A 14016-nucleotide genomic window follows, 5' to 3' on the forward strand; every position below is an offset into this window, starting at 1 on the left:
CCTACTATGTCACAATGCTGGCCCCTCTTGGTGAGTTTTCAATTTTTCAACAATAATACAGGAACAGCAAAGAAAAGCAGGGAAGACTGAATTCTATCAAACATTTACTTACAATCTAACAGGACTCGGCGGATGCAGGTGCAACCAAAGAAAATCTAAATTCTACTGAGGAGAGATTTGTAGTGTGGACAAAGAAAATATGCTGCACGTGTTGGGTAAGGAAAAAGTAATAGGGGAGTGCTGGATAACAAGAAACATGGCAGCCAGTCAGCAATTCCAAACCTGGAAAAGTTCAGATTTGTAAGATGCCTTTAAAATACACACACACACACACACACACACACACACACAAACAGGTAGTGCTGGTGGAAGAGGAAAAGAAAGAGAACTTGAAGCCATATTTGGATCACAGAGGAACTAAGAGGACTATGCTGCTATGTGAAGACTGGGTGAAGTTCTTACACTTTAGTATGTAATAGAAGCTGATGATTTGCCTGAGGAGTAGGAAGTTTGTAGTCAGATATTCAATGGCTTTTTCTTATGGTATGATTCATCTCAGTAAATTTTCAAGAACAGTGATTCTCCAATAGACACACACTCCACAATTACTTGGAGGGCCCAGGCAACTAGTCCTCAAACCCAAACCTCCATCTGACATATTCCCTGGGGAAGTTCCTACTTTGAGTGGTCTCTGGACCACATCTGGAAAACCACTACAGTAGAGAAATATAAAGTCCATGTCAGTAAGAGAAAACCAAAGCCACTATCAAACAGTGTGTGAGCATGAATTATATCACAGAGAATTGAACATGACTGCAGAATCTATCACAACACTGCTCACAGTGAAGTATCCATGCTCACTGCTCTATTTTTTTTATTAATGATTCTATGCATGCTTATAAATGACACAAAGTTACAAGAATCTGCTAGGCAAATACAGACTCCAATTGGAAAAAATACATGTCTAAGAAGTATAAATAGAAAATTACTTAGAATAGTACCCTCTTCCCCCAAATCCAATATCTATCTGAAGGTACAAATTCAGAGAAACTGCATGAAGAGATTCCTATGAGACACAGTTGGGAGTTAACTGACTTTGTGTGCTGCTTTGATCCTAAGGCATGGCTGAGCTACATTAAAGGAACTAAAGCAGTGACACCACTGTCCCCATGCTCTCGTTAAACGATGGTTCCAGACTCACATTCAGGATTCAGAAAACAAGGTCCATCCATAGGGAATCAATGACCTGCTCTGCAAATTAAAGAACCACAGATTTTTTTGCAACTTTTATAAACGGTCAGGATTGTCTCTTTGTACATGATGAACTTATTCAATCTTTGTTCTTCCATTTGGACACATAAACTGAGACAAATGTACACTTCCTTGTAGCCAAAGTTTGCAGGGTTGGATCAACCTGAACCTGTTCTTTTCTTCAGACCCATTTCCCTTTCACACATCTCCACTGTACTGGTTAGCCATTTCATCTCAAAGGCTCTCAACAAAATCACACAGCCTGCCCAATAAAGGGGAGCCAAGTCAGCAAGATGAGCATGATGCCTCGGCGCAAAAGGACCACTGTTCTAAATCACTGTCCTAACATGGACAGGCCAATGTGTGCTGCCTTTTGTTTCCTTAACAAAACCCTGTCGCCAGTTTTAAAAATTATTAAGTCAATGGGAATTAATAAAATGGCATCTTTTCCACTGAAAGGATTTTCTTTTTCAAAACCCCTCCCCCAATCAACACAAACCTTTGTTGGAGAGAGGTTACACAGAGGAAATTAAATGGCCCAAAGATACAGGCTCCTCACATTAGCATTTATTCTCCTTTATTAATATGCAGTAGGTTGAACTTAAATTAAACACATCTATTGTCTCGCACAAAAGCAATACGTATATGTATGCGATGAAAATTCCTAATCACTACTGTGCCTGCAACCTTGGCTGGTTACTGTCAGCTGACAACAGCAGTGTGTCACAGGCTCATGAGTACCTAGCCACCACAACACAGTGCCAACCTTCCAGGCTGAGAACCCCACAGAAATCAGACACACCAGAACACTGTCATGAATGGTTCTGCAAATGCAGAAGCCATTCATCCCAGCTCCCAGATTAGCAAGAAATGAAAAGGCTTCTAAAGACAATAAAACTAGCTTCTTTCTGAGTCTGGAACAGAATGGGAACAGCAATTCCTGTTCCAGACGGAGATATCATGTACAGGATCGTCTCCCTCTTCCTTAAAATCAAGGTGGATACATGAACAGAAATTAGGCCACATACTCCTTAGAAATGAAGGAATTTCTGAGTAACCACAAATTTCAGCACGCACACACACACACACACAAACACGGATAGAAGATAACTCTTCTCTAACATCTGAAAAATAAAGCATAAAGGGTGCAGTCTTTATAATTTTATGACGCTTCACAGACAAAGAAACATCACCAGTCTTTTTCCATTAGCTATGCATACATGACAGAACACGAAACCAAAATTCAATGCCTCTATTCCACAAAAGCAATATCGAAAGAAGGGTTAAAAGGAAAGGAGAAACGAGGAGGGCTTTGAAGCTGTTTCAGTGCCCCTAAAACATCTGGAGTGCACCAAACTTATTAGCATATTAGGGAGAGGCAACATGTTTAGCTTTGTTGTAGAATAGGCTCACAAAAGGTAATTCTGTACTATAGAGCCAATGCCGTCTGTCACCCTGTCACTGTGAGACAAGGTATCACATTACATATTAAACAGTCAAGCAGCCAAAGAGAGCTTTCATTTTCGGTAGCAATCTCTCAGTGTGCATGTGTGCGCACGCGTGTGTGAGTGCTTGCAGCACTCTTGAGTTGAGAGAAAAATTATAAAAGCAGACCCCTCAGCTGCAGAAGGACCCTCTCTGAGGTAATCAGAAAGCATGTATGTGGCCATTACTAGTGAAAAAAAAATCAAGACTACGTTTGTTTAGATTTTGAAAGGCACATGGATGCTTTTCAAAAAGGGTATGCATTCTTAGCCAGTAAAGATCTGGCTTGGGCCAGCTTTCACAAGGTCAGCCTGAGCAAGGAGTTTCACCCCAACTGTATGCAGGCAGGTCAGCAGGGACACCGGGCTAGCTGGCTGTGGGTAGCAGGCCCAGCTGAGGCTTGCCCACTGACGAGCTCACGGGATCAACATGCTGATGTGGCTGAGAACAAATGACCAACATGGGGCAGATGTTAGTGACACACTTATAGTCAACGCACATGAAAACTGTGTCAAACCTTGGCTTATGTAAATCAATTAACCTTCCCTCTGAAGAACACCCCCTGAAATGATGAGGGCTCCCTTTGTCTACTCTAAATCAGCTATGTAGATGCCCAACTGCAGACAAAACAGCCACAGACTACAAAGGGCAACACACATTTTTATTCATTTCACACCCGATCCAAAGTATGTACACAAAGATTGACTTATATATCAACAATCTCCCTAGAGTCCTTTAATCACCATCAGTCTCATTTTCCACAACACATTCTTTGGAAATTTACACCACCTCTCCCTCCTCGATTTTTTCAGGAAAGGTGTTAGATAAAAACTCGACATTGCAACTTTCATGAACATGGAAAACCTGGGTCTTGAGGTAGGGAAGATAATGTCAGACCCTATCATTTTCCCCCACTTCAGAAAGGAGGAAGTGACTAAACTGGAGATGGATGGAATAACCTTTAAGCCCACAATGCATTGTGCACCTTGAGCTACCAAGAAGCAAGCTGGCACCTATGTCTTACTTGGACCCTGTGGCTACCAAAATGGGCCCAATTCCGGCCACGCTAAGACACAAGCCCTCCGCTTCCCACAGACTGAGCATGAGGAGGTGAAACATTCCCCACTGAGAGACTCCAACAAAAAATACTAACAACTGATTGCCAAACTTGTTCAATACAGAAATCTCTCTGGAGGATGGAGTCGCATCCCAAGGACAGATTACAGGATCATACTAAAAGCACTGGGCTCACAGGATCAGAACAATGAGCACTCTGTGGTGTTAGTTCTGATAAGATATCCTGGACTCTGTAAGAGCAAGGGCTGACTCTCCCTAAACTCTTCCTCTTTCACTCATTCTTCATCTTTAACATGACTGTCATAACCACTGGAACATAGTACCTTGAAGGAGGAAGAAAAATGAATTGCAGATAGTGACAATGAAAAGTTCTACTCTTCTATTCCAGCCTGTAACTTTTCTTGGTCCATCTGCCATCTTGAAACCTTTTGAATTTCTCACTGACAAACCAAACAAATTGCCTACCTAGAAATGACCACCAAAACCACGAATCCTTGTGATCTCCCAGTAAATATAACTCCAGCTTCTATGAGCTAAGTAGAAGAGTCCCACAGTAGAGTCGGCCAGAACTGATCACCTCAAAGGTCAAAGCTGCCTTCCACATTGAGAAGAACAGTGATTAAAGGCAATTCTGGGTTTAGCCTGCTATGGAAAACAGGCTGCAGAACAATGGCATCGATGCAGAGCCAGGGAGTTCAACCAGAAGAAGTAGAGGTAAAAACAAGGGCATTTCTGAGAATTCGCTTTCACGAACAAATGTTCAAAGCCCTGCAATAGGACAAATTGACATGCCAAAATTTAGTTTTACAAATCACAGGATTTGCAATCCTTGAAGGGAGATTTCCATACATATCACATGTTCTGCCTTGAAGTAATGACAACATGTGAGTGGGTGTTTAGATGTTTCAACCTTGTAGCATCATCACATTCACCCCATCAACTTAAGACATATTAACAAACCACTTCTCTAGTAGGTAAGGCTGACTTCAACTCCAATCAAAGCAAACTCCAAAAGTTTGCATTTTGTGTACAAACCTGTGATGAAATACAGGCAAATCTTCACTTACTTTGTGCCCACTTAATCTATGGACAAGCAAACAGCCATACCTTTACCTTTATCTGCTCTGGCTGTCTTTATTCCTGAGACAATAAAAATTCACCACTTGGAAGTTACAAGTTGTTTTGTTTGTAGCATGGCTGGGAGGGACACTCCCCAGTTTCCTTATTAACTCATTCACACACACACACAAATTAGCTGCCCACCCACTTTTCAGATGAATATATTAAGACAGGATTAAGAAATCTATTCATAGTCTAAACTGCAGGGGGTGGAAGGGGGGTGACAGGCACACACACACACACAACCACACAACACTGCTGATAGCAAACAAGTTCTGAAAGGCCCACAGTGCCCACGGAAACAGCCTCTGATACATAATGGAGGCAGTGAAGGACTCGGGAATGGACCACAGCATCGGCCAAGGAGAGGCACCTGCAACTGATGGCCCCTAAAATTCACCCTTGTTTACATACAGCAATGCAGTTAACATAGGAAATACTGGAGGAATCAAGAACACTTCAAGTTTAAAGCTTTCAGGTCTAACTCAGAATCACTTGAGGGACCAGGATCTATTTAAATGCCTCAGTTTCCTTCTTAGTTTCAAGGGAAGAACAGAGAGGTAAATAAAAGATCACGGGAAATGAAACCAAACATGCTGTTTATAAAGGAAGCCAGAGTAAGAAAGGATGAGCTAATTAACTTTAATCAAACATCTATTTTTAAATGCTGGAAGTGAGCAAATAACACTGGTAATAAAATGAAGGGATCGGCTATCCCTGAATGGCAGTTCAGTCCCCAGAGAAACAGCTCGAGTCATATGAGCCTGGTTAAAATTGAAGATCTGGCCAAAATGGTCAAAGGAGCTTAAAGCTTTAAGAGCGACATTAATTCTCTCTTGTAAATTTCCATAGTGCCTTTGCAAGAACCACCACTGCCCCTGGGGAGGATATCAAAGCTAAAAGAATATTAATATCAAGCAAATCACAACACTTTTTTACATACTCATATATAGACAGAGAAAAGAGAGCACCTTGCCATCCATAATGGATTGAATCAGGACCCCAACAGGGAAACCCACAAAGGCCTATTTCTCCAACAAAAGCCATACCAGCCTGAAACAAAACTAGAGCTATTTGGTTTTAATTTTATTGATAAGGAACAGACCTTCTATCCCAGGTTCCTCAAGATAAGCCACCAAAAACTGCACCTGACAGACCCGTGGAGCAGCCATCCTCAGAGCCGGAGCATTGCAGAGAGACAGAGAGGAAGAAGGACAGAGGGAGGGAGGGCGAGCGCAGTGAGCAGGCTGGAGCACTTGTCAACAATCCTCCCCTGTACGTAATAAGCAAGCGGCAGTGCAGATTCCGCGCGGCAATAGGACAGCCGACCGGCAATGGGGCCGAGGGGGAGGGGAGACAGCCAGAGAGGAGGTTATTTATGTGCCTGGGAGGGAATCGAACACCAAAGAGGAGGGGTCTCTGGATGGCTTTTTTTTTCCTCTCTCTCCCGATAAATTAAAATGAGAAAAAAGGAAAAGGGCGACTGGCTTTCATCCTGTCATTTTCCATACCTAACCTGCAATGCAGAAAAATCCAAATCCCAGAATCTGTAACCGATGGGGTTGGGGGGACTCCTTGGAGGGGACAAGCACACATTCATGTGTCCCTGGCCCTAGTCAGGCACACTCCCTCTGCCTCATGCCCCACCCCCAAGGACAGCGGGCTCCAGGGCACAATCACAATGGCATCCTTTTTTAATATCATAAATTGTCATTCACCACTTGCCTTTTATTTATTTGTATTTATTTTTTTGGCTGGAAAATCTAGGCAGCTCTCCAGACAGACTGCAGAAACCTCTCTGCACATGGCTCCTCCTCCAGCCACCCTTCCCTCCCTCCACTCCCAGCTAGACGGATTCATTACCTATGAAGTGACCACATAGGCCACCTGGGCCAAAGCTGCCTGGCCAGGAAGGGACAACCCTCCCCCAGCCCAGCACAGGCCCCTCCAGAAAGCACATAAATTGATCTAATCTAATCAAACAGAAGCTCTTCTCCCTCATTGTTTCTTGAGGTTCTTTCACAAAACAGGCTCTGTGGCCTGGCAGCTGCTTAGAAGGGGCAAGGGCAGGAGTCCAACAAGGGCCGGCTGGCGCACTGGCATCTGGGAATTGCAGCTCCCATGTCCTTTCATTTCAGCATGCACAATATTTTTTAGTTTTAAAGTCAATTCTTTGGAGCTTTTAAACTTCAGCTGGCAATGATTCTGTCCAAAACACATGCTCTTACCCCTACCCACACAGTTCTTGACATGGGGGAGCTGGGGGGCCTGTGCATGAGGCATGCACGCAATGCTGTAAGAGCACACATGGCACTGACAGGTTTCCTGTCCAAATCTGCCAGATCTGGGAATACAGATCACTCCTATGTTTGGTTGGTTAGTTTCTATTTGCTGACCCATCTACATCTCATAAAAGCCCACAAGGCAGGTAATCACCTCGTTCAGAAGAGAAATCCCTCTGACAACAGTGACCCACCACTGGTCAGTGAGTATACACTCTTTGCACTACAACCAACTCCTGCTGGATTGTTTTAGAACAAAAATAAAGAATATCAGGAGCTGGGTGACGGCGTTCCCCAACATTTATTTGTTAGACACCACCTTAAAATCAAGATTCTACATAATGCCTTGGAGACACTGTAGCCCATTCCTAGGCAAAGGGCTTAGATAAAGGTGGTTTTTAACAAAGTCACTCCCTATGTCTCAATGGACAGGAGTTCATCCATGAATCTGTGGCAGTTGGGGAGAAAGGGGGGCTGACACACCAGGACAGCCTCATAACAGAATCCCCTAGAAAACAAAGGAGGAAGACAGCTCTGCAATGGTTCCAAGCATGAGCTGGAAGAGCAGGAGTTTTACAGAATGCTATCCAGTGCAATGTGGACAAGTGTCTGCCACGTATCACAACAAAGCCTACATCACACAGTCCATTAAAGGACATTTAGGGATGGCTACATGGCTTACTCCATCTCCTTCTACTGGGACGTCTTTTGACTCCTTAGCTAATCAAAAGCACCTATTCCAGTCCTAGGGGTCCAACTGTGGGTGGAGGATAGAATCAAATTCTTAACTCGGCAACACCGATAGGTGTGCGGTTGTTTCGATGATCTACTACTGTATTACTAAAGAAGGAGCACACCAAAAACATCAGCTCAGACTCACAGCGCCTTCAGGACAGTAACACAAACATTTAAACACTAAAAAGAGGAGGTGAAAGAAAGACTGATAAGGATTTTTTTCTGTATCCCAACTTAATATGAAGGCTCTGTCATTTGTTTCAATATGCAAATACCAGAACATGCCCCCAAATATGAAGATTCCTTAAGATTCTCAACTGTAGTGTCTCTTCTATTTTTTTGTCGCAGCCAAACTTAATGACTGAAAGACTGCCCTTCTATTCCGCTTTACTACGCTTTGGCAAGTAGGTTAAGCCTACACCTGTGGCATTCCATATGGACCCCAGTTCAAGTCCTGGCTGCTCCATTTCCGATTTAACTCCCTGATGATGTAGAAGCAGCGGAATGTGGCACAAGTCATTGGGCCCCTACACCCACATAAGAGTCCCAGAGGAGGCTGTTGCGGCCAACTGGAGAGTGAAGCAGCAGATGGAAGATGTCGATACCTGTCTCCTCTCTGTTTCTCCCTCTCTGCCTCTGCCTCTGCCTCTCTGCAACTCTGCCTTTCAAATAAATAAATAAATAATTCTTTTAAAAAAAATTGAAGCAAATCTAGGAGAATTTCCTAAGAATCCATAACATTTCAGAGGGCTCTCTGATTTCTTGGTCCCTATACAAAGTACACCCAATGAGGCATCTTAGCATTTGAGCTCAGTGCATTTAAAAACAAAACAAAGGATTGCCATGTGAGTACAAGGTTGTGAAGCCTGAATATTTCAATAGAAAACATAGAATATTAAATAATCACACTGCTTTAGCTGTCGATTTATAATGAAATTGCTGTTATTGGGGTAAAATTACATAGTATTGATTATATCACGAATGCTATAGTAAAAGCCAAGGTAGGAAAGTGATCTAATGAGCTAATATTTGACATTTAAAAACATTATTAAAGAGCGGGTACTCTAAGGCAGTAGCATAGTAATAAAAATTACTTGTTAGGATTATATTTAAATGAAAATTAATATATTGACACTATACCAAGCAGAATTAAGTACACATGGAATTTGGCTTGATCTACTTCCAAGAGGGTTTGATAATTATAAAGCACTAGCAATTGTTGATGGGTACAATACATGTGGCTGACCCAATAACCAACATGACTTCAAAGCTACGTTCTATATTATAAAATGATGCCAATAGTTACAAGAATGCAGTAAGGTGAAACAGAAATATTTCCACTAAAGCAGTATGTTCAAACTAAGAAAGTATCAGAAAAAAAATGTTCCACGTGGCTTTTTAAAATTAATTTGAGGGGGGCACTTTGCACTAAGGGTCCAAACACACATGACACCAGCTGAACAAGAATGCCTGTTTCCAACACTGGCTTATTCCTCAGGGACTGTGGGCTTGAGGCAGAACCACTGAACCGTTTCTCTGCCCCAATTCCTTCTTCAGTTTAATGGAAGCAAAGACAACACCAATTGTTTGGGTGTTTTAGATATATACGTGAAGAGGTTTGTGCTGCACTGTGAATGCTAAAGAATGGCTCTTGGGGCCAGCACTGTGGCGTAGTGGGCTAAGCCTCCATCTGTGGTGCAGGTATCCCATGTGTGTGCCAGCTCTGATATGACCTGGGAAAGCAGTGGAAGAAGGTCCAAGTGACTGGGCCTCTGTACCCACATGGCAGACGTGGAAGAAGCTCCTAGCTGCTAGTCAGTCTTTTGCATGGCTCAAAAATAATAAAGTCATTTTTTAAATGTTAAAGAGAAACAAAGATCTTCTACCACTAGCTCACTCCCCAAATGGCTGAGAAGGTCAGGGTTAAGCCAGCCCAAAATAAGAGGCAGAAACTCCAACCAGGTCTCCCACATGGATGGCAAAGCCTCAAGCACTTGAACCGTCATTTGCTGGATCCCAGGTATATTCGGAGGGAGCTGGAGCAGAAGCAGAGGAGCCAGGACTAGAACCCATGCTCTGATACGGGATGTGGTGTCACAAGCTATAGCTAACCTGCTATACCATAACACTGGCTCCGATTACATGTATTTTAATTATTTGGTTGGAAAAGAGAATATAAGATAGAATGCACTGAACATTACTTTGGAAATCATTCATTTTATGGAGTAAAAAAGGTGAAGACAAAAATGATGCCACGTTAAACAGGAATGAACATCATGAGAATATTTAAAAAATGTCATCAAATAATAAAATCAGCCATAATGACAATACTTCCCTTACCTAGAGAATAATGACTAAAGTTCTAATAGGACTAAAGCAAAAGGCTGATCAGGACACAAGTGGAAAGGAATAGATCACCTTCTCAAATCTGACAAAACGAAAAACACTCATATAAAACTACGATAACTTGACTAAACATTTTGAATTAGCAACTTGGAAATGGATGCTAACAAGTCTGTAACTTGATAATTTCATTGCTAAAAATAATGAAGTATTAATAAGAGACACAAAGATGTATGCACAGCTTGTCATTATTTTGCTGCTGCTTTCACAGGTTTGAATTTTGTCTGTATCAATGTTAAAAAAGATGAAAAGATGAAAGAATGCTACATCAGTTTCCTGAGCCATAAAATAGATTGACTAGCGATTTGAAACCTGGAGTCATGAGATGAAGACATTAGAGAAGCCAGTATGGAACTTGTATGTATGGCAAACAACACGTTCATTCGTTCGTTCGTTTGTTTATTCATTGATTCATTCATTTATTTATTTGAAACACAGAGTAACAGAGAGGCAGAGGCAGTGGCAGAGAGAGTCCTCCATCCACTGGTTCACTCCTCAGACAGCCGCAATGGCCAGAGCTGCGCTGATCCAAAGCCAGGAGCCTCCTCCTCCAGGTCTCCCATGAAGGTGCAGGGGCCAAGAACCCAGGCCATCCTCCACTGCCCTCCCAAGCCATAGCATAGAGCTGGATTGGAAGTAGAGCAGCCAGGACTGGAACTGGCATCCATATGGGATGCCGGCACTGCAGGCAGTGGCCTTACCTGTGCTGGCCCCTTTTCATTACTTTTACTCTAAAGCTACAGTTTCTCTGGACTGCTCTTTCTTCTCTGAAAGCCTAGAAAGTACCAAATTGGGGGGGGGGGGGGGTAGAGGGTGGTTGATTTACATGAAAGAGCAAGATATCAATCTTCTATCTGCTGAGTCACTCTCCAAATGCCCCAAACAGCCAGGGCTTAACCAGTTAGACGCCAGGAGCCCAGAACCCATACAGAGCTCCCACATGAGTGTCAGGAATTCAAGTGATGGATCCATCACCTGCTTTCCCAGGGTACAAATTAGCTAGAAATTGGGCTAGAGTGGAGGTTATATACTCCAATATTGGAATGCAGGCCTGCTCCTTTTCCTATTCAGCTTTCAGTAGCACCTACTACATGCCTTGCAATTAAGATACCTGTGTCCCACAACAGCATGTCTGGTTTTGTTTCCACTCATAAAGCCAGAGTCCTGCCAATGCAGACCCAGGACGGCAGCAGTCTCTGCCATTCTATATGGGATGGCCTGGATTCAGTTCCTCCCTCTTGGCTTCTGTCCTGAGCCAACCCTGGCCCTTGTGCACATTTAGGAATTAACCAGAAAGCTCTGGAAGGGGTGTCCTCACTCCTTCTCTCTAATAAGTAACTAAAAACAAGAAGAAAACTTTTAACATATTTCTTATAGAAAATAACAAATATTTCTTATAGAAAATACCCAGTGAGGCCAGCGCCGTGGCTCAATAGGCTAATCCTCCGCCTGCGGCACCAGCACACCGAGTTCTGGTTCTCATTGGGGCGCCGGATTCTGTCCCGGTTGCCCCTCTTCCAGTCTAGCTCTCTGCTGTGGCCTGGGAAGGCAGTGGAGGATGGCCCAAGTGCTTGGGCCCTGCACCTGCATGGAAAACCAGGAGGAAGCACCTGGCTCCTGGCTTCGAATCGGCGCAATGTGTGGCCATAGCAGCCATTTGGGGGGTAAACCAATGGAAAAAGGAAGACCTTTCTAACTCTGCCTGCCCCCCCCCCAAAAAAAAAAAAAGAAGAAGAAGAAGAAGAAGAAGAAGTAAAGAAAAGAAAAAAAGAAAATACCCAGTGAATAGATCAGCATCTCCTCAAGGAAGCTGCATTCTACTGTGTCCACATGCAAGTTACTGCTGAGAGCTTACCTCCATATGTTTTAAATTTTACACAGGGAATACCTGTCTACAGTTTCTTAGCACTCACTAGTCAAAACTAGAAATTCACCTGACCTGCAGATTTTTGGGCAAAATTTTAGGAAAACTTAATTTAGCACTCAAAAAATCTCAACAAGATATTATATGCTTCTAGATAACATACCTTTTATAATCTTCAATTTTACACATTTTGTTTGTTTTCATCAAAGCATATACTTTCATATATTTTTATATTCTCTAAACAAAAACTCTTATTTGCTCAATATTTAAAAAGTCAAAACTGCCAATAATAATCCTTCTTAAAATTAAGGTTAAACTAAAATTGTGAATATTTACTGAATTCTCTCCAATGGTAACTTTTTTTTTTTTTTGGGGGGGGGGGGGGACAGGCAGAGTGGACAGTGAGAGAGAGAGAGGTCTTCCTTTTGTTGTTGCTTCACCCTCCAATGGCCGCTGATCCGAAGGCAGGAGCCAGGTACTTATCCAGGTCTCCCATGGGGTGCAGGGCCCAAGCACTTGGGCCATCCTCCACTGCCTTCCCAGGCCACAGCAGAGAACTGGCCTGGAAGAGGAGGGGCAACCGGGACAGAATCCAGCGCCCCGACCGGGACTAGAACCCGGGGTGCCGGCGCCGCAAGGCAGAGTAATCGATTAGCCTACTGAGCCGCGGCACCAGCCTCCAATGGTAACTTTCTGAAATCTTTAATTTTCCCCAAAATTATAATGAATACTTCTAGTAAAGGAAATTGTAAAATTTACATGGTTTCAAAAGGAAATTGGGTATGGCAACAGCACAGAAATAGTATTCAAGCATAAAAGAATTACTCAATGATGAAAGTTAAGTTATACTAAACATAGCTTACCAGGAGCTAATGGAAAGCTGGGGTATGGTAAATGACAAAGGCAGGAATAACACACTGCTATGCTAGAGTATAGTACAATATGAATTCAGTAGCATGAATAGTATGGGCAAGAGTATTCTAAAATGGCTCTAACACTTGAAGGTATTTTAATAAAATCTTTTTTTTTTTTCATATTGTTAAGAGTCTATACAGCATTCCATGATACCCAAATACTACTGTTTCTGAAATGAACTACAATGTGTATCTGGAAAGATCTGCCAAAAAACATAACAAAAGGAAGAGAAGAACTGTCATTATCACTCCTTGCTCACCCTTTCTAGAGCTGCACTGTCTTATCTTGTAGCCTCTATCCACATCTACCTTTCTCATTCTAAATTAAAATGAAGTAAATGAAAAACAAGATGTTATCACTTCATCACATCAGCTAGGATTCAAAGGCTCTAGATGCACATGAATCCAATGGCTACCATCTATGACAAGGCAGATACAGACAAATGCTTCCATGTTGGGCAGCTCTTACAATGATCAAACATTCAGACTCAGTACTAAGTCTGCAGGCAATAGCAGTCTCGGCTGGAAGCTTAGGCACTTAGACCCCTGCAAACAGGGTGACTGCTTAGTGTGACAGGATGGAGAGAGGAAAAGGCCTAAGGTAGCAATCAATCAGGGGAAAGGGCAACAACAGAATGCAACCACTACAGAGACACAAAGTTATTCTGAAAACTAAAACTGCAGAAACCTGTCTGCTTACAAACCTAGTATGTAAAAGGGTGATCTTTTGCTAAGAAATCATTTTAGACCATCCTAATAGATACTGAAGGCACAGGGAAGGACCTGAGGTCACCAATCACCACGGATGAAGTCCCACTTGGACTTCAGCTTAGCTGGACTCACATTTTGCTACTTGTAGGCTACAGGAATACACACACACTTTAAA

General features: G+C 42.7%; 1 protein-coding gene across 9 annotated transcripts in view; it reads right to left on the reverse strand.

Moving 5' to 3' along the window:
• Positions 1 to 14016, reverse strand: part of JARID2 (jumonji and AT-rich interaction domain containing 2) — a 258168-nt gene that overhangs the window by 110661 nt on the left and 133491 nt on the right. Inside the window, exon 1 of one of the 9 annotated variants that reach the window (XM_051855831.3) lies at positions 6038 to 6186. The exons of the other annotated variants lie outside the window; for them this stretch is intronic. Within the exon in view, the coding sequence (XP_051711791.1) occupies positions 6038 to 6104 (67 nt within the window). The 5' untranslated portion in view covers positions 6105 to 6186. Of the gene's footprint in view, positions 1 to 6037; positions 6187 to 14016 lie in introns of those variants that run through there. 9 annotated transcript variants of the gene reach the window in all.

This window comes from Oryctolagus cuniculus, chromosome 5, assembly GCF_051225735.1.
Source record: "Oryctolagus cuniculus isolate XC-2025 breed Fujian yellow rabbit chromosome 5, ASM5122573v1, whole genome shotgun sequence".
Taxonomy (NCBI): domain Eukaryota; kingdom Metazoa; phylum Chordata; class Mammalia; order Lagomorpha; family Leporidae; genus Oryctolagus; species Oryctolagus cuniculus.